The sequence below is a fragment of the Nycticebus coucang genome, chromosome 10 (genome assembly GCF_027406575.1).
Source record: "Nycticebus coucang isolate mNycCou1 chromosome 10, mNycCou1.pri, whole genome shotgun sequence".
Classification (NCBI taxonomy): domain Eukaryota; kingdom Metazoa; phylum Chordata; class Mammalia; order Primates; family Lorisidae; genus Nycticebus; species Nycticebus coucang.
Genome location: NC_069789.1, coordinates 32903322 through 32924826, shown reverse-complemented (window position 1 = coordinate 32924826; position 21505 = coordinate 32903322). Strand labels below are relative to the sequence as shown.

The 21505-nt window shown below is 44.6% G+C and overlaps 1 protein-coding gene across 2 annotated transcripts in view; it reads right to left on the bottom strand.

Annotated features, from left to right (window-relative positions):
* Window positions 1-21505, bottom strand: part of GALNT2 (polypeptide N-acetylgalactosaminyltransferase 2) — a 247658-nt gene that overhangs the window by 38762 nt on the left and 187391 nt on the right. For both annotated transcript variants that reach the window (XM_053605148.1, XM_053605149.1), the window contains 7 exons: window positions 18119-18217; window positions 17790-17857; window positions 17478-17543; window positions 9672-9793; window positions 6414-6501; window positions 2617-2704; window positions 1598-1701 (listed from right to left, as the gene is read on the bottom strand). In XM_053605148.1, the coding sequence (XP_053461123.1) occupies window positions 1598-1701; window positions 2617-2704; window positions 6414-6501; window positions 9672-9793; window positions 17478-17543; window positions 17790-17857; window positions 18119-18217 (635 nt within the window). The remainder of the gene's footprint in view (window positions 1-1597; window positions 1702-2616; window positions 2705-6413; window positions 6502-9671; window positions 9794-17477; window positions 17544-17789; window positions 17858-18118; window positions 18218-21505) is intronic.

Genomic DNA, 21505 nt, shown 5'->3' with positions numbered 1-21505 from the left:
GCCACGCAGGACCCCTGGGCTTGCTGACTCTGAACGAGAGGTGAGGAGTTCTCAAGGATCACCTGTCAGTGCCCCTCAGGGGAGGAAGGCAGCCCCGAACCTCGCGGGCAGGGATGTGCTCCAACTTGTAGGGTCCTGCCCTCACCCCTTACACAGGAGCTCACACACAGCATGGCTATATAAATATAAAGACCAAACTAACAACAACCCAGCTCCTAAATGCAAACTTCCCCCGTCCCTCTGGTCTCTGGGTAAAATGTCTCCTTAGACACATAAATCAACACTCTTTCTACACCCTGACACACAATGCAGGCTGACATTCTATTTGTCTAATAGACAAATGCTTCTACTTGCATGCTTCTACTACATGCTTCTACTAATAACATGCCTACTCCCTAAAACCACAAAGTTTTTGAGAAATGAGCACCTGAGTGATGCACTGGCCTGCCAGGTGGCCCTGGATTTCCACTAAGTCACTAGGGGATGCCTGTGGAACAGGGGTGACACAGAATTCTCTCAGAAGTTAGCAATTTTGTAGCCTTTCCTGCTCAAGTAACTTTAATCCAAGCCTTACCTAAAGATCAACGTCTCATTACAAAATAAAAATACAGAAACCAGAAAGGAGTTGGACTCACTTTCTTCCCGCTCCCCTCCTTAGTGTAGTCACTGAGTCTCAAGAAGCTTCCAGATCAGACAAAGGCAGAGATCTGCCAGTGATGGGCTAACTTTAGCATCATAAAACAATAGAGAACTAACAGGCTAGGCTGGGTCTTTTAAACTAACAAAAACGTCAAAGTCTCTGTTATAAATAAAAACTACTAAAAATGGCAGTGGCCTCATTATTTCTCCCTTTCCTTGTCATCTGTCCTCCCAGGGTGCACCCACCTAAGGACAAGTGTAAGTTAATACTCAACCGCCAAAGAGCATTAGCTCAGAGCTAGAAGGGCCTGAAATTAAAGGCTTCAGAAAAAAACATAGAAAAACAAAACAGTTTAACTCCTCCCCCAAGCCCTAAACAAACAAGAGTTTTTCCATCTTTTATGGAGTAAATACAAGGCCACCAAAATAGACCACAATCTGTAAAATTTCATCACCCCTAAACCTGGGTAAAAAGTGCTGTTCTCCGGTTATGAAAAAACAAAACAAAAAATGAGAACTGTTCACGAAAGTAGTCCAGAAGGGATGAAATACCAAGGCCTCCCTGACAAGTGACTTTCACGATTATGATCCCAGCAATCCCACTGATGGGAAAATGCAGGCTTTGCTGGGCTCATTCTCTATGCTCCAAGGCTAGGCAGGAGCCAGCACCTGGACTGCTCCCCACTCCTGCAAGCCTGCACCACTGAGTGCTCAGATTCAAGGACAAGGAAGAGTCTGCACTTCCTTTCAACGACTTTCTCTGTGCTGTAGCACCCTCCACTTCCCAGCCCAAGACACTGGGGAGGTGGTGTGTGGGTATGCACTGCGTGTGTGTGCATGTGCACGGGTCAGGGATACCCAACCAACAGACACTCTGAAGCCTCTTCACACTTTTATCTACTGGCACCCTGCCTTCCAGGGCGTGGTCCCCATCCCAAGATAAGGGGCTGGTACATACCCAGGTTCTCTCCTCCCCACACGTCCATCATCATGTCGTACTTCCCCAGTTCTTCAAAGTAGAACTTATCCATCACAAACAGCCCACCAGCAATCATGGGGGTCCTGGAGAGGCAGACAGAGGAGGGGAGAAAAAGGAGAGAGCAAAGGAAGGTCAGGGTTAGATTGCCAGTACCGATATGCCAAGGCCAGACTTCCCACCTTGTGAGCTGACCTTCAGAACAACCACAGACACTGCTGCCCTCACACGCCTCCCTGCTGCCCCTGCCTGGGCCAAGCCTCCCATAAAGGGAGTGACTGCTGGTGCTGGGCCATGAGCTGATAAGCTGCCATAGGCAAGGTGCTTGCTTTTCTGTCCCTCAGTTTCCTTACGGGGTCACTATAAAGACAGTGAGCAAGGACAGGCACCAAGTCCCAAGCACACTCCAGAGTGCTCAGTAGGGTGGCTCCGGCCAGTGGCCCCATGTCCATTCCGTGAGGAGGGGCTGATACAGGCACACAGTGTACCGAGCCCCCTACTTTGTTCGCATCAGAGATGATGGGAAAATGCAGGCAGATACAAGCCAGCAGCGTGCGCTACAGACACCACTTTCCTTGGCTATGCCCCCAGGCAGAGAAGCCACCTGACTCTAGACCCCAATCTCACAGTATGGCCCAGGAGCCTTAAAGCAGGGGCTTGTGAGCACGAGGCCCCTTCTCCAGGGCCTGACAGGACAGCAATGACTTACTGATAAGTGGGGGTAGCCCACACCTGAGCTGGCCCACCAGTCCACCTGATCCCTGAGATCAGGGATCCCCCTCAGCAAGCGAACATGCTCCCCATTATAAACAGTGGGCAGATACGCCTTAGAGATGTATGTTGGACTTCATCTGAGAAAAAGAACCTCAAAGGACCTTATGCTGTGGCCTGGCAGCAGGTAAACGGCCTAAGCAGGTCTCTGGGGAACACTGGCCCAGCAGAGGGACCAGAGCCTGGGGTCTCACCTGGGAGGGGCACCTTGCAGGATGCCTAGCACTTACTTTATTGGGGCAACCGGGTTCCCCTGCCGGGCCCGTCTCTGCTCAGGTGTCATGTAATCCCACTTGAACACCAAGTTCCAATCAAAACCTGTGGTGAGAAAAGAGACAGGGCACTGACAAGAGACTGGCCGTTTGTCCCAACACCCTACCTGCACAGCTTACAAACATCCAACACTGGATGGGATTCCATCAAACCAAAATAGAGCAGGACAACGTGAGGAAGGCGTGGAGGGCAGAGAGCAGCGGTTAGAACCGGGGGAGGGTGTACACTGAAATCCTCTATTCCCACCCCAAAATGTGGACCAGGCTTTTCTAATGCTGGAGTGAAGAACAGACACAAATGGCAAGGGATCTCTGTGACAAGGCCAGTGCACAGCCCTGGCTTTGAGGAGCAAGGAAGGAAGGAAGCACCCAAGGTGGTGATTGGCCACCGCACCTGCAGCCTCTCAGTGGGGAAGAGAAGGCTTCGGAAGCGCCTGGGTGTTACCGGTTCCTTGGGCCACGAACTTGACCACTTTGTTATCTCTTGACTGCAACCCCAGCTATAGTTGTGGCATGAATGGAACAGAAAGAAGTGGGAGTGTGAAAACTTTCAGAGGGTAAGGAGCCAAAGAAAGTTGTAAAACTGGGCAATAAGCTGCAATTTCTGACAAATTTGCACTTGTCCCATTTCATGCTTAGAATTCACAGGCCACCAAGGATGCTCGGAGTGCCTGGGCCTGGTACCTGGGCTTGGTTTGGATGTTTGCAGGGCCTCAGGTCAAGGTCTTGTTCACAAGGTAATGTACCTTGCGTACTTCAAGCCAGCACACCCCCCACCTGGTTGATCAGGACCATTTCTTGGCAAACACGCAGCTTGTAGTGCTGCATTTACAGTTCAAGGTTAGACAGCCAAACCTAATTATTCTAGGGCCATCTACCTTTCAATCCCAAGGCTTTTAAACTCTCTGCCATCAGACTTGTCCACACAGCTTTTGCAATCCCCAAGTTTGGACTTTTCACCTATGTGCTTTGAATTCAGGGTTGGTCTATCTAGATAGCTACACTGATGGGAGGATGGAAGGTGGGGGCCCCTCAGACACCTGGGCTAGTCACACATATGTCAGGGCTCCCTCAGTGTGAAGCAGAAGAGGCCAGGGGAAGAGGGAATGAGTGGCCCAGGGGCCAGGCAGTGGGGATGGCAATGCTCACAGAGGAAACTCAGGCAGGGCCCTGAGCTGGCCTTGATGAAGTACCCCAAATCATGTGAAGTCAAACCAGAAAAACATCCTGTCTGCTTTATTAACGGAGCACGCCAAAAGCCGATTGATGCACTATTAACTTTATTTTTTGATATTTATTATTTATTAATATGATCCAAAGAGATAAGCTATATTAAAGTTCTACTAGGAATGTTTTATCTGTGCTTTTTTTTCCTAAAGGAATTTCATAAAATGTTCCATGAATGTGGTCCCTGATCTTCTGACCTGCAGGAGGCCTGCACCCCACACAGAGCCTCTCAGCTCCACACCCAGGCTCTAACTCAAGCAGCTCCTTTGGGAGAGACACAGGCCATCTGATCTCAACTCTTTTACACTCAGGGGAATGAGTGTGAAAACGAAAGCTTTCTGGCTACCTAAGGGTCTGTTACCTTTAACAATCCCCACTTTATTTTTCACCATTTGTTATCTTTCCTGACCTCCAGAGTGTGCCCTTGTGGGTAGGGGCTGCGCACACTGACGTCGCTGACCTCACACCTACTGCTCTAACCTTATCACACGCTGTGCGCCTGGCATGACCATCACATTTCCCAGCTTGGGAAGCTGAGGAGCAGAAGTGAGATAGCCTGTTCATGATGACAGGGCCCACCAGGGGCAGGTAGGACCAAAGTCCGAGATAGCCAGGAGAATGGTCCAATATCACTAAATAGTCCCAGCATTCTGATTCCCAAGGTTAAGACCCAATTTCAGAATTGGTCTATCTTCTTTTTTTTTTTGACATTAGACTGCCAGTTGATCTTCTGCCCAATGTGGAGTCTGTCTGGAACAGTCCATCTTCTAATCAGTTAAAAATGTTAGGAGATGAGAATAAAAGCCCCTCGTTTTACATAAACTAGGATGCTGAACAGTTGGAAAAGAGCTTACCAACTTCAGATATAAAGAATCAACAGGTCTGACAGCCAGCCACCCGCTAAATTTCTACTGAATAAATTACAGAAGCACAAAGCAGAGATGTGTGGCATCTTTTAGCTGCTGGGAGTAGCCTTTGCTGGCTTCTTGGCTCTCAGCTCAGTCCTCACAGACAAGGCTGCCAACGTGCTGAGTTTCAGAGGGTAAAGCATTTATTACTGAGCTGTAGCAGAGCCCTCTGGGCATGGTCATCCCTTCTACCTGCCCCAGTCCTAGGAGACTGGAACAAAGCGTAAGAGCTGGACGAGACATGGCTGACTCCTGGGCAGCCACTGACAAGGTGGGTGATGTGACTCCTGGGCAGCCAATGACAGGGCAGGGGGTATGACTCCTGGGCAGCCCTCAGCAGTGGCTTCTGACAGGGTAGGTGGTGTGACTCCTGAGCAGCCAATGACAGGATGGGAGTTGTGACTACTGGGCAGCCAATGACAGGGCTGGTAGTGTGAGTAGTGGTAGGCCTCAGCAGTGGCTCCTGACGGGGCAGGTGATGTGACTCCTGGGGAGCCAGTGACAGGGCGGGTGATGTAACTCCTGGGCAGCCACTGAAGTGTGTGTGGTATGATCCTGGACAGCCCTCAGCAGGGACTCCTGATAGGGCAGGTGGTGTGACTCCTGGGTAGCACTCAGCAATGGCTCCTGACGGGCCAGGTGGTGTGACTGGGCACCCCGCAGCCTGACACACTTTTATGGGAACAGCAGCTCTCTAGATGTGGTCCCCACGCCCCTGGGAGTCCACAGAGCCTTTTGAGGTGCTGTGATGTCAAAACTACTTTTGTATTTACACAAAGAACCCTCACATGCCTCTTTGTATCTCACGCCATCAGAAGTACATGGCAGAGTTTTGCAGGGGCTGCAGGACAGTGGAGAATGGGGCATGTGCTTGTGTTTTAATGATTTTTGGACTTTGATGGCTAACACAGCACATGCTGACACAGCCCACCACAAGTACAGGCTCTTTGGGCTTTTGATCATTATTAAGAGGGTAAAGAGACTGATCACTCTTAGGGCTCTCTGGGGCAGGGGTTTGAGGGGTCACCCTTGGAGGCTGTGAGGATCCACAGGAATTATTCAGACAAAATGTTGCTTGGGGGTGAAGCAAGATGTGGGTGGCTGGGCTGGGGAAGACAGGTCAGCAACCAAGACATGTGTAAGGGGAAGAACTAGTTGACTAGGAGATAGATACAGGCTGCCAGTGAAACTGCTGGGGTGGGCAGACATGGCAAAGACAGTTCTGGCCCCTTTAGCCCCAGAAACCCTCCACTCTGTGGAGCTCTTCATACTCTGCTGTATGAAGGCAGCTCACCTCATCCCTGACGTCAATGGGAGGACTTCATCTCCTCTGATCAGAAAGGACATCCTCTCTGTTCACTGACCATGTGGCTCACAAAAGCAACAGGAGGTGGAGGAGATGAGAGGGGTGCAGGAAGCCTAGGAAGCGCTCTGGGAGGAGCAAGCCTGTTTCTCTCTCTCTCTGCAGTCCTGTGTGTTAGCGCACAGGCGCTCTGCACTCAGGGTGCACATACTGTGGTGTGAACACTATTGTTACTGTCACTCCTAGCAAGGGAGGCGGGGGATCAGATGCAGGTGTAGACAGGACGAACTGGACAGGGAACCATGATGGACACCTACCGCCCTTCAGGTCAGCAGATGCCCCCACATACTGAAAGTTGTCCATGTTAATGACATCAATGATGGGTGACACAACCCGAGTCCTGTCCTAAAACACAAATAAAGAAAAGATAAGAAGTAGTAGGGTCAAAACGAAACAAAACAAAAACACACACACACCCCCAAGAAGGCATTAGTGTTAGGCAGTCACAGAGCAAACCACTCACCCCCTGCCACCCTAAGTCCATGAGGACCCAGCCCCCTCCGGAACCTAGAAATTTAGTCTCACTCTCAGCTATCACCTGACAGGCCATGGTCTGTGCAAGAGATGCCAAGAGTGACTATGGAGCAGGCACAGGTCCATGGAGCTCGAAGATACCGATGGCCCTGGGACAGTTCACCTACCTGTTCAGCCAGTGGTTCTCAATCTTCCTAATGTCGCAATGTATTTCCTTGTTAAAAAGGGGTCGCGACCCACAGGTTGAGAACTGCTGGACTATGCCAAAGTGTCTCCAGGGTCCTCTTCTGTTTCCCAAATACCAGAATTTCAACCACAGGGTAGCTTGCATTCTCACAGAATCTAAGCTCAGCTTAGATTTAACATAAGTTATTATCAATTTGTGAGCTGCAGTAAGCCTCAGGAGCAGATGAGTGATGACAAAAATGGCCATGTAACACAATTAGGAATGTATTTCTATGACTATACATGGGTGTGTATGTGTGTGTGTGTGATGTGGAGAGTGTCAATATTATTACAGCAGATGGCAAACCAAATCAACCAGAGAATTCCAGATTCTAAGTCTGCCTTATCTGTGATCCTCTCCCCAGATTGAGTCATCCCTTTATGCTACCTTGCCATAGTTGTGGGCATGAGTTTGTGAATATAGCTTCTTTGAGCTCCCTAAACCCAGTGACTGGGGCGGGTGAGAGACACTGGGAGTCTGCCTCATGCTGAGAACAGACCCAAGGAATGCTGTACTCAAGCTGTGTAAAGAACCCTTACTGGCAAGAAGAAAGATTTAGAGAAACAATTGCATAACAGAATTCACAGAGCTAAGAACACAATACATCAGAGGAACACAGTAAGGAACACACTAATATTGTAAAGTTCCAGCACTACCCAGGTGCAAATTTACAGTGAAAAACAAACCGCATGGCTCTCTGAAGGGCAGAATGAGACCTCCCTCCACTGGCTCCGTCTGGCCCAGTGGTTCTCAACCTTCCTAATGCCACGACCCTTTAATCCAGTCCCTCACATTGTGGTGACCCCCAACTATAAAATTATTTTCGTTGGTACTTCATAACTGTAATTTTGCTACTGTAGCTGCTCTCTACACACGTGTGACTGGTCCACATAAGTACATTATGGTGACAGCCCTGTCACACACACCTATATTTGTATGGGGTGTTTGTGATGGGGTTGGTGCGAGGGTGCATCACTCCGGGCACTTGTATGTGGGCAGACCCTGAAGCTGGACAGAGGAGCGGTGTCTCGGTTCCTAAGACCATGGGAAACGTGTTTTCCGGTCCGCATAAGTACATTATGGTGCCAGCCCTATGGTCTTAGGTGACTCCTGTGAAAGGGTCATTCAAACCCCAAAGGGGTCGCGATCCACAGGTTGAGAACTGCTGGTCTGGCCCCAGGTGTGGGAATCAAAATCATAATTTGCTTTACATTTCCTTTGATAAGACTAACAATAATGAGAATTAATAACCTTAAAACTTTCTCTTTTTAGTATTGAAAATAGTTCTGAGAAGTGACCCCAGAAGTGAGCAGCTCTGGTTTCAGCACTGCTCTCCTGGGACAGCCCAGCAGAGTCAACACCCCTGGGAGAGTGGCCGGTGGGGTAGGAATTCTGGGACGGGCTCATCTTCAGTGTAGGTGTGTGCACATAGGCGAGGAAGGGTTCCGAGATTTAACAAAACTGCTTTGCAGTCTTGGCTCTGCCACCAGTAAGATTTTTGGATATGTTATTAAAGTCCCCCGAACATCAGTTTGCTTGTCTGTTAAATGGGGATAATGTGTGCATTAAAGATAATGCCAAGACCAGGCATGCTGGCTCACGCCTGCAATCCCAACACTGTGGGAGGCCAAAGCCAGAGGACTGCTTGAGCTCAGAAATGAGTTCAAGATCAGCCTGAACAACATAGCAAACCCTTGTCTCTACAAAAAAGTAAAAGAAATCAGCTGGGTGTGATGGTGTGAGCCTGTAGTCCTAACTACTCAGGAGACTGAGGCAAGAGAATCACGTGAGTCCAGGAGTTCAAAGCTGCAGTTAGTGAGCTATGATTGTGCCAGTGGATTCCAGACTGAGCAACAGAGCAAGGCCCTACCTCAAAAAACTATAGCAAAAACAAAACAAAATAAAAAACCCCACAAAACCCAAAGATAAAAATGAAACAAAGAGCTAATGTACAAAATGCAACTAGTTCAAACTCAATAAAGTGTAGTAAATATGATTTTCACAATTGGTAGCAGCTTATGGTGGACATAGCAACGGCCTATCCACCATTCCTGCTACACTTAGGCAGAAAAGACTTGTTCATTTTCTATTTCCTTTTATTAAGTTTGCTTTATCACCCCCAAGGAAGTGCTTTCCTTAGGAGAAAGGAAAGAAATAAAATAAATAAAATAAAACCAGCAGAAGGCAAGAGAAACAACAAAAGGCCAAATGTAGCAATGATGCTTCTAGAAGACAGAGGTATAGGAAGCGTAGCTATGGGTCACCTGCTAAGACAGTGGTTCTCAGCCTGTGGGTTGCGACTCCTTTGGGCTGTATTAAAGGTTTGCGGTGTTAGGAAGGTTGAGAACCACTGCACTAACAGCCCCAAGTGGTTCCCATGTGGTTTCCACTGCTTCCTACCCCTGGAGCCTAGACGCCTGGTGTGCTAACCTGAACTTCTCGCTAAAAGCAGTCTGAGCACACAGGTGGCTTCCTCAGCAAGACCCCGCTCCACAGGCCCATCAGCTGGCACCACACTGCTTTAAACATTTTATGAAGCTGCAGGCAAAGAGGAGATACTCCCAAGAAAGGGGCAATCTTAAAAATGAACTGGGCTTTCACCTGCCTTTACTGATCCTTGTCCACCATTTATCAACTGACCATTTCTCCTACTGAGACATTCCTATAGCCAATAAGACTCTCCCGGAACAAACTTCTTCCCAGAGGCATTTTCTTTTCATTCCAGCACCAAGAACACCAGAGCCAGCCAGTGTGCCCTCTCTCCCAGGGCCATGCCCCAGGTCCACCATCCCACTGTCCCTCCTCAGCATCTCACCTCGGCTACCCTCTCCAGGAGGGGCTCTAGCCAGTGCTCATTGCACTCACAGTGACTGTCCAGAAAGGTCAGGACTTTGGCTTGGGCAGCATCAGCCCCCCGGACCCTTGAGCGCATCAGACCTGTGAAAATGAGTTCAAAAGCACGTCAGGGGAGAGAAGCTGTGGCACCCATGAGGGTGGTAACAGGAGCAGCACCTGCTGCCAACACCCTTCCTCGTGGCTGGGCACAGACAGATTATCCAGATTATCTGGTAGGATCAAACTGCCCTGTTCCACCAAGACTCAGGACTTTAAAACGTTTGTTGTTGACTGAGTGAGACAGAATCTCTCTCTGTTGCCCAGGCCAGAGTACAGTGGTGTCATCACAGCTCACAGCAACCTCAAACTCCTGGGCTCAAGCAATTCTCCTGCTTTAGCCTCCCAAGTCACTGGGATGACAGGTACATGCCACTTCACCCCCTTAATTTTTCAATTTTAAATGTTGCCCATGATGGTCTTTACCTCCTGGCCTCGAGTGATTCTGTGTCCTCAGCCTCCCAATGTGCTGGGATTATAGGTCTGAGCCACTGCACCTGGCCAGGACTTTCTAAGAAATAGTTCATTGGATGATTGGGAAGACCACTTTCTTGGAACTAAAGTTTTGTAAGAAAGGCCTTTACACAACTAAAGTCTCCTTTATCCAGCAACTAATGTGGAATTTTTTTTTTTTTTTTTGTGGTTTTTGGCCAGGGCTGGGTTTGAACCCGCCACCTCCGGCATATGGGACCGGTGCCCTACTCCTTGAGCCACAGGCGCCACCCTAATGTGGAATTTTTAATACTATTTTCCTCTGACATAGCAACAGAGTTTTCTAATTAACTGGGCAAAGGTGGTGTCACCTGGACACCTCAAGTGCTAATGGTGTCAATTTTAGTGGCAGTAATTATTTGTAACAGTGTTACAAATATCTGTAAGACTTCATACAAGCCAAATAACATAAATGACAAAGCTTTTACACAAAATTTATTACGCTACTGGCCCAATTATACAATTTATATAGTTAGAATCTGTTAATAACATGCATTTTTCATTATGACACAAAGACTCCTTTTCAGTAGTACTATTTATGCCTGGATGCTGAGGTCATAAATGCCTTTTGCCATTTATGCTGGGTTTTAAGTATGACAATGATCCCACTGTTCACAAGCATTGAAGACAAGTGTTTTAAGTTCCTTTCTGCACAGTCGAATGGATTTTCAATGATTCTAAATGCAAGAGCATTTAAAGCATTCTAAAGGGTAAAGGACTAGATTTCTCGCTGTAGTAATTGCAGAGTAATGTGTATGGGGAAAATCCTGGCTCAGGTAACAATTATAATCTCTAAGCAAAATATAAAAAGCAACTGTCTGAAAATGCTGGAAGTAGGCATCAAGTACAGGGACTGAACCTTAAAAGAAGAAAATCACACTGCCGTCCTTGTTTACAAGGTGTCCCCTGCAATGTAGCCTTCTGGCTTGAGGAGTCTCTAGGACAGAGTCTCATGATTGCCCACTGAAAGAGGAGGTCCCAGAAAGGAGGCCAGCCCCAAAGCTGGGTAACTTCCCCTTACATTCTCAGCTGACTCTGGAACCAGGCATAAGCTCTAACATGAAATGTAATAGGCAGAAAAGAACATTTGAGTCAGGGGACACAAAGTTCAGAACCTGCCACATCAGCAGGGTTTGGTAAACACTTCAGTTCTTCCACAGAAACACCGGAAGGGCCACATTTAGGAAAAAAGGCTGCATCTTAGGAATAAGATTATATATTCATCCTAGCAAAGCACAAAGACAAGGTTACACACGTTTTACGTTATCACCAATAATTTGCCCAGTAAAACAAAGATTAATATTCTTTAGAGAAGAATAACATGATCCAGTGTCTCTACAATATAGTGCCCAGTCTCCATTTTACAATACAAAATAGTGATTTTATATAATTAAAAAACAGTGATTCATCAGAAAAAAATAGAAAAATGTAGTCTATACCCAAGAGAAAAAAAGAGAAACTCAGAGACCTTGAGATGACCCAGATTAGCAAACAAGGATTTAAAAGCAGCTGCTTTTTACGTGTTCAGTAACTCAAAGGAAACTCAAAGGAAACAATGCATTGAATGAGTAAACAGAGAAATGAATAATATGGGAAAGCATCAAATGGGTATTCCAGAACTCACAAACGAAATGATCTGAAATAAAAAGTCCATGGATAGGCCTAATAGCACCTTAGAGAAAGGAGAAGGACCAATGAAGTGAAGATAGAGCTAATGAAAAGAGAGAAAAAATATTGAGGGCAAGTGATCTGTATGACAATACAAGCGTATCTGACTTCCAGGCAACTGGAGTCTAAGGATGTGGCAGAAAAATACATGAAGAAGTAAAAAACTAGAATCACATATTCAAGGAGATCAGCAAACTTTAAGCAGGATAAATATTAATACCAAGAAAACGAATTCTAGGTGCATCATAGCCAAATTGCTAAAAAACAAAGATATAATAAAGATAATCCAGACAGCAGCCAGAGGAAACAAGCTCTGACGCACCAGAGAATGACGCTAGGAAGTGTGACTTCATTCCAAACAGAAAAATGGAAGCCAGAAGACACTGGAATGACGTTTTTAAAGTGCTGAAAGAAAAAGTAATGGTCAACTGAGAATCCTATTTAGAGAAAATATCCTATAATGATGAAGGAGAAAGAAACTTCAGAAAAACAAAACGTGAGATTTTGCTGCCAATAAGAAAAAGAACGTTCTAAAGCAGCGGTTCTCAAACTGTGGGTCGCCACCCCTTTGCAATAATGAAAATATATCCTGCATATCAAATATTTACATTATGATTCGTAACAGTAGCAAAATTACAGTTATGAAGTAGCAACAAAAATAATTTTATGGTTGGGGGGTCACAACAACATGAGGAACTATATTAAAGGGCCACGGCATTATGAAGGTTGAGAACCACTATAAAGGAGTTCCTCTGAGCTAACTGGAAATGACACTAGATGGAAACCAGAATCTGTGGAAAGAAACAAAGATACAGAAAATAGAAGGACAAGTTTAACAGTTTCTCTACACATTCTTAATTTCTTTGATAACTGATTACATGAAGCAAAAATGCAACACTGTATTACTGGGTTTAAGATACATATAGAAGAAAAACGTAGTAACAATAGTAATGGGACAGAACAGAAATGGAATTAAATCTAAAATAAATTTTACATTTTATTCTTTAAAAAAGGGCAAAGATTATTAGACTGAATAAAAAAAGGGAAGATCTAGCTATGCTCTGTCTATAAGAGACATCTGTTAGCTATAAATACAGAGATTGGAAAATGCCAGAATAGGATATACTACGCAAACAGAAAGCATAAGAAAATTGGTGTACTGCTATTAATATCAGACAGAGAAGACTTCAAGACATAAATTTTATTTTTATTTTTATTTTTTAGAAACAGAGTCTCACTTTGTCACCCTTGGTAGAGTGCTGTGGCGTCACAGCTCACAGCTCACAAGCAACCTCCAGCTCCTGGGCTTAGGCGATTCTCTTGCCCCAGTCTCCAAGTAGCTGGGACTACAGGTGCCAGCCACAACACACAGCTATTTTTTTGTTGCAGTTTGGCCGGGGCTGGGTTTGAACCTACCACCCTCAGTATATGGGGCCAGTGCCCTGCTCACTGAGCCACAGGCATTGCCCTCAAGACATAAATTATTGCCAGAGATAAAAAGACATATCATAATGATAGTATGGTAAATTGATCAGGAAGATAATGACATTCACAAATGCGTATATGCATTAGAGCCTCTAAATTTATGAGGCAAAAGCTCATAGTAAGTAGGGGGAAATAAATTCTCAATCATAATTTATTTTAACAACCTTCTCTTAGTAATAGAAAAAATGGACCGGAACAACTACAAGGACTTAAATGTCTGAACACTTAAAACCGCACTGATGTAATTTATAAATGTAGTACACCACACCCTGCACTGCAGACAAATGTGAATTCTATGAATTGTACTTGGAATATATCTTAGATTATAGGATACTCAAAATTGAAATCAATAATCAAAAGATACCTTTAAAAGCTCCAAACATGGGCCAGTGTGGTGGCTCACACCTATAATCCTAGCACTGTGGGAGGCTAAGGTGAGAGGATTGCTTGAAATCAGGAGTTTGAGATCAGCCTGAACAACACAGTGAGACCCCCATATCTACTAAAAATAGAAAAAGTAGCTCAGCATTGTGTTGGGTGCTTGTAGTCCCAGCTACTTCGGAGGCTGAGGCAAAAGGATCATTTGAGCCCAGGAGTCTGAAGTTGCTGTGAAGGTGAACTACAATGTTACTGTCTTTGTGCCCAGGCAACAAAGAAAGATCCAGTCTCCAATTTTAAAAAAGTATAAATATTTGGAAAATAAAGAACACAAATAATCCATTGGTCAAGGAAGAAACCATAAAGGAAATTAGAAAATATCTCAAACTAAATTGTGATATCAAAATTTGTGAAATGCAGTGAAGAAAGTGCTTAGACACATATTTGTAGCTTTAAAGGTAATCTCTGAGAAAGATTTAAGTAATATAAGTTTACTTAAAGAAGCTAGGAAAAGTCAAATTAAACTCAAAGTAGAAGGAAATAATAAAGGTAAAAGCAGAAGCCAACAAAATAAAAAACAAGAAAGTTAACAAAACCTAATGTTGGCTCTTACGATTAAAATTAGCAGATCAAAAAAAGGGAACATGTAAATTACCCATCAATATGAAAGAAGCTACATTAATACTAATTCTATAAATATGATTTAAATATAAATCATAAAAATCTTTTTGCCAATAAGTAAGAAAACTCTAATGAAATAGAAAATTTCTTGAAAGATATAATTTATCAAAAAAGACACAAAAAGAGACAATCTGAATAGGCCTAGAGCCAGCCATTCAAAAGACTGAATTAAAGGCTAGATGCAGTGGCTCATGCCTGTATTTCTAGCACTCTGGGAGGCTGTGGCAGGTGGATCGAATTCAAGGCCAGCCTGAGCAAAAGCGAGACCCCATCTCTAAAAAAAAATAGCCAGGCTTTGTGACAGGCACCTACAATCCCAGATACTCAGAAGGCTGAGGCAAGATTGCTTGAGCCCAAGAGTTGGAGGTTGCTGTAAGCTATGATGGCACAGCACTCTGTGGAGAGCAACAAAGTGAAAACGTCTCAAAAAAAAAAAAAAAATTAATTAGCTATCAAAACTCTTTCCATAAAGAAAACTCCTGGTTAATTCTATCAAACATTTAAGGAAGAAATAATTAAAATCTTATACGAACATTTTCAGAAAATAAAAGAGAAAACACTCTCCATCTTGTTTTATGAGGTCAACATAATCCTGATACTAAAATCTGAAAAATACATTATAAGAAAACTGCAGACCAATGTTTCTCATGAATATAGATGTAAAAATCTTTAACAAAATAGTAGCAATCTATAAAATAGTAATATGTCAAAAGGATACTACGTCATGACCAAGTGGGGTTTATATTAGGAATACAAGGCTGGTTTAACATTTGAAAGTTAACCAATGTATTTCACCATATTAACAGATTAAAAAAAAAAGAAATACTACCTGATCATCTCTGTAAATGTCGAAAAAAAAGACTTAATTCAAATTATTAACATGGTTTTGGCTCTACTACTGCATCAAATAGCTGCCTAACCACTTAACTTCTTTGGGGCTATTTCCATTTGTATGTAATATGAGAAGGACGAGGTTCCAACTTTCCTTGTACATCAGAATCCTCTAATTAGCTTTTTAAAATGCAGATGCTCTGGCCCCACCCATAGAAATCCAGAAATTTTTATTCAATTGTGGGTGGTGTCAAGGCATGGGCTTAAATTCCCCAGGTGCTTCTACTAAATAGCTAAATTAATAATCAATGCACAGGCTCAGCGCCTGTAGCTCAGTGTTTGGGGCACCGATTATATACACTGGGGCTGGAAGGTTCGAACCCGGCCCAGGTCTGCTAAACAACAATGACAAAAAAACAGCCAGGTGTTGTGGTGGATGCCTGTAGTCCTAGCTGCTGAGGCAAGAGAATTGCTTAAGCCCATGAGTTTGTGAGGTTGCTGTGAGCTGTGATGCCACAGAACTCTACCAAGGGCGATATAGTGAGACTCTGTCTCAAAAAAAAAAAAAAAAAAAAATATCAATGCACAATAAAATCAACAGCACTAATACTGATCTGAAGGTAGCTCTTTCACTACCATACTATTTCACACAATTAATTTACTTTGTCATCCAGAAGCATCACATGACAGGCACATTTTGTACAACCATGTACATGCACACACACACACGCACATGTTTCCTTGCTCAGCTGTTAACATGCCTCAGTTGCTCCATAAGGTCTACTGTAATCTGGCTTCCCACAACCTCCTCTCTTCATCCCTTCCACAAACAACACATTAGTATGGATTCTTACTCAAATTAACATCCTAATTTAAAGCAATGGAGAATTAACATTTAGAAGCCTTATTCTGATTTCTAAGCAGGTTAAAGGCACCTTCCGACAAAGCCAGCAAGTGATCGAAGGCAGTCTCTCTCTTCGGCCCCATCTTTCCTTCTCTACCCTCTTCTCCCTCCTCCTCCTCCTCTTCTTTTCTTAGCCTGTGTCACAGCCTTTTCCCTTTTCAGGTGATGGGGTGGCATGGCAGACATTTTGGGTTTAAATTCATAAACTTACTCTGTAGGTTATTTAAGGGACAAAAATAATGAAGCAAATTTCAAGGTTTTTGTTTATTCTAAATTTGGGAGACTGCTGTGAGTTATTTAGGGGGCAAGGCCTATCTCATCCTGTATGTATCTTGACCTTAGGCTCTGACAGGTGACAGGCTAGATCACCGTATTGGCAGATTAGATGGTTGCTAAGAAAAACTTCATCCCTGACTTGAGGTGAACTTAACAGAACTAGGAAAAAAAGAGACTGCATTGATCAAGGAATACAATCACCCCTCCTGATCAACAGAGTCACCCTCAAAGAACAAATGTGGCCTGAGTTTTAAACATTTTTGAATTTCCTATATTGAGAGATTTCTCCAGACCATGGAGGAGCCAGAATCCAGCCACGAGGCTCCCCAAATAGCAGTGATGTGCTGGATGTTGTTTACGTTGTGATTTGACCTTCCTCTCCAGATATTCCAAAGTAATTCTTCCTCCTTTAGAGTTTCTTTTATAACTGCCAGTGAAGACAGACTTGGTTAGCTCAGCCCCAGCAGACATGAGCTGGCATTAGCAAAACTGCATGAGCATATAATTGCAGCACTCTCTCCCTGTCTGGAGGGTTCACCTTCAGCAGGCTGTCAAACTTGAATCCCAGTTATTTTACCAGACGCTTGGAGCATGGAGTCATTAAACTTCTCATTGCTAAATCTTTGTTTTCCTTCAAAAGTCTTACTGTAGTCAACGGCGATTGCACTAATGTACACAGCTATGATTTAACAATAAAAAAAAAAAGTCTTACTCCAGGGATTGGTAAGACTTCCTAGGTTATGAAAGAAAGACATTAAATAATTTTCCAAACATATAAATGAAAATATAGTTTGAACTCTTGCCCCAATATACAAACAATTTCAATTAGTTGAGCTTTTCATGTCCTTCCTGTATTTGCTCGGGGAGGGGTCCTACGTGGCTCTGGTAAGGGGACGCAGATACAAACACCAGACAATTAATGCTCTTTGAGCTAAAGCACTTCTTTAAATTATTCCTGGGCTTAGGAAAAGTCAAAATTAAACTGTCTTGGTAATCAATTTAAAAAAGTCTTACCTTCTCGCCGATCATTTCTAAGGACCCGCACTTTCTCAATTTTCCCCAAGACAGCCCCGTCCTCAGCTAGGAAAAGAAAAGAAGCAGTGTGTTCAGAACCTGGAGTTTACAAAGGGTTCTGCACTCAGGCACAGCAATTCTCAACCACCTGAGGGGAGATTATCTCCTTGGGGAATCACTGAGGTACCTCTCCTCTCTGTAGATCTGACTTTGCCAGCTCACGCCTCATTAGCACCCTCACTACAGAAAGGCTGGGCCCAGAAGAAGGGCCAGACATGAAGACTAAGTCCATCTCGGTACTCAGGTACTCACGGTCATTGCTGTAGTCGTCCACCAAGATGATCTCTTTTATGAGATGGGGTGGGCTTTTCTTAAGTACGCTGAGAAAAGATAAAAGATGTAAGTTGTGGGCCTTTTAGGGGTATCACTTGGGGTGGAGATTCTTATATTATGGCCTAATTTTTGGTTGGAGGAGCTATCTGCCACTCCCAGTGCTGAGCAGGGAGGTGACCCTGTCTGCAGCCCCCACGCACAGCCCCGGCTTGCCCACATCTGGAACACAGCTCATGCCTAGTGTCCCTGACAGGTAATGCCTCCCCTAAAATGCAAAAGGTGTGTATGGTGGCATCTCCTGGCCTCACCTGACCACTGTCCTCAGCAAGGCCGACCTGGCTTCATTGTGAAACGTGATCACCACGCTGGTGGCTGGCAGATCCACCCTCCACTGCTTCCGCTGACACCTGAAGGAAGAGAAAGGTCACCCTCTGAATGATGACCCCAGACCAGCCAGGGCTCGTGTAGCCCTAGAGAGAATGAGAGTGAATGGCCAGGGTGGGCTGCTGCAATCAAGGTCGTCTGCAGAAGTGGCCTGTGCTGCGCTGAAGGAAACAGGAAAGCACAACTGGAGGTAGGTCTAAGAGATGAAAGATTTCAGTGAAAAGTAACATACTAAAAAACCATCTTTCTAACATGTTGAAAAGAGTGAAATCCCACTGCTACTCAGACCCAGATACACCTCTAAAGATGCAATGTTCACAAGTTACAGCAGTGATTTCTGAGGGGCAGAACCAATTGTGGGCCGCTGCTCTTTCTTACTTTCTACGCCGCCTACAGCAAGTTAATTGTGCGATTCAAAAGGTGGCCTCTCTGAGACCAGCAGACCTGCTGACTGCTGTGCCTTATCCTGGACAGCAAGGATGCCCATCCCTCGCCTTCCCAGGCTACCTCCAAACAACACAAGTGATGATGATGGTGGTGGTGCAGGAGAAGGCAGGGTATGGGGGCAACCAATGGCCTCCAGAGCTTGTCCACACCGTCCTCTCCCTTTAAGCGGCAGTGAAGGACCTGGGAACACCTACAAAGGTGGTTCAGGGGCTACAACATACAGGCAGATTTTAACAGGGCACTTCTCAAGTTTGGGCTCTATAGAATACTGAATAGAAGACCAAAGAACACTGAATGGCTATTTTTAAAAATATTAAATGAAACTCCAGCCCAGCACAGTAGTGCTCACCTGTAGCCCCTGCTACCCAAGAGGCTATGGTGGGAAGATAGCTGGAGCTTAACAGCTCAAGGCTACAGTGGGAGATGATGATGCCACTGTACACTGGCCTGGGTAACAAAGCAAGTCCCTGCCTCTAAAAATAATAAATAAAAATAAATAATAAATACAAATAAAACTCTGACAGCTCTAGATGGAAAATGCTGAAGTATCATGTGCCAGAAATTACCAGTAAAGGCAGGATGCGGGTTGGCAGAATTTAATCACAAGGACCAATTCAAGTGCACACACACTGTCACAGAGCGATGCTCTCAGAGAACACAACACACGGACATCGATACACGGAGGCAGGGATTACAGCTTGTGATGACTGCTGGGACACAGCCCCATCGAGTTACCAAATTGGTGACGCTGGTGATAACAGCTTGGAAGAGAGGCTAGGGTAGCAGCTAGCACCTCTTTGGCTTCAGGAAACTGTTTTTGAAAGATGAAGTTTAACACCCAGTGCCTATGAGACACGAACCTATTTGCCTGCCCCAGGCCCCAGGCCCTCCATGCTAGCATTTAGTATCACATCTGAAGAAAGTTCCTGCAACCCTAGCAGTTAAACACCTGCCACTGGTATTAAAGAAGCAGAAAGCCTTTGTTGGGGCTCAGAAAATGATACCCCTAAATTAGGTGCTCAGCCATACTGACTGCTTTGAACAAAGGAAACTCAAGGGCCTCAGGAATAAGCCTCAGAACCAAGGTCTTTCTCTGATCCTCTCCTGCCTACCCCCTTCCTTTCAGAACTTCCTTTAAGTGGCAGAGGGAAGTTTACCCAGAAGGCATGCAATTGTCTTGGCCTCCCTTTCTGAAATCTAAGCTAACCAGAGAAGACTGACTCACATGTAGCAAGGCAGGAAAGGAAAAGAAAAGTTCCCACCCCAGAACACCACTCTAGGACAGTTTTTCACCTACCTTTCTAATTTTCCTGCAAGGGCTGTAGGGTGAGAGACTTTATCTGAATAAGACAACCATGGTTCACACCCCTCACCTTCCCAGAACTTGTTGCCACCTGCCCTGGAGCTCAGAGGAACGTTGTCCCAGGGTATTCTCTGCTCTCTTAGCCCACACATCTCCTCTAACCACCATTTACTTCTCCTCTCAAATTGCCACTCCCCTCCACTGATGAATGAAGAAGACTTCAACCTTCTGGCCCTTTTTTGAGGCTCACATTTTATGTGGCTCCTGTGCACACATGCACAGTAATAAATCTGTAAGTCTTTTTTCCTGGGAATCTGTCAATTGTTAGTTTATTTCAGCAAAAACTCAAACCTTCAGAAGGGGAGGGAGAAATTCCCTTTATCTCTATACCTTCCATGGTAAATGAAAATTTGTTTTACTCTTTAGCTCTTAATGTTGCTTACCACAGCCATGAATTATCTGCTCAGTAGAATTAGAAATGATACCTATTTTAAATGGGAAATCAGAGTGAAAAGGAGACAGATTTTAAAAAATAATCGTTGGAGCTCAGCCATGGCTAAAAACAAAAGGAGAACTGACACACCCACTGAACAGTGACCGGCAACTCCAACCAAGAGAAAAAAAACGTTCAACAGACCAATCCCCCCCCATGGCTACTTCAGAGAAGCATACTCTGAAAATAAACAAGAAAAGGAGTCCAATTAAAAAGTAATTTGGTCAGAATGACAAACTGGGCTTTTATTTATTGTAGTTATTATTTTAATAAATCATAAGAAATCTGCATAACATACTAGTCACTGCTGTTTAGGGGTGGGGGGGACGCATTCTGGAATTAATATCATACCTCATTAGAGCCTCTGGCAGCTAAGTCTTTACTGACAAGCAGACTGATAGGGTAGTTTTGCTTTCTTTTTAATTTTTCTCCAATTTTAAGAATTAGCAGATCGTTAGATTAAGGAAGTGAGAATCTGCAAGGTTTCAAATGCAAATAAATTACCAAAGAATGTCGCTGCCTAGAAACCAATTTGCATTGCTAATGAAATAAGGACTTCTCATCAGGAGGCATTGAGGCTCTGCAATTAGGTCCCCCTTAGCCCAGTCAAGTGCTACGTGGAACAGGCCGGGCTGATCCACTGAAGGTGGGTGTGTGCGAGAATTAGAACAGACACAAGGCAGCATTTTTCATGCTAAATCACAGTACACGGAACCGACCCCAATCATGTCCTATTCTTTCACTTTCCTTTTCTCTGTAGGAAGCCACATTTTCCTGAGTGTCTGGAAGGCTCATGGGGCCCTGAAAACATTTTTCAGAATGTGTGGGGCTGCTGCATTCAAGTCATTTTATTAAAATTCCTCTATATATTCATAAAGCATCAAGTTTTGCTAAGAATTGGCGATCGGGAAACTTAAGAGAAATAGCAATTTTTAAGGCAAAGAGGGCTTACAAGTAAAGACTAAGAACTATTTTATACCCCGGAAGTTAGATTAGATGGTAAATACTCTCACTGACCCAAGGTGGGGGGTGAGGGGGTGGAGGTGGTGGTCAGCTTGAAGAATGTGT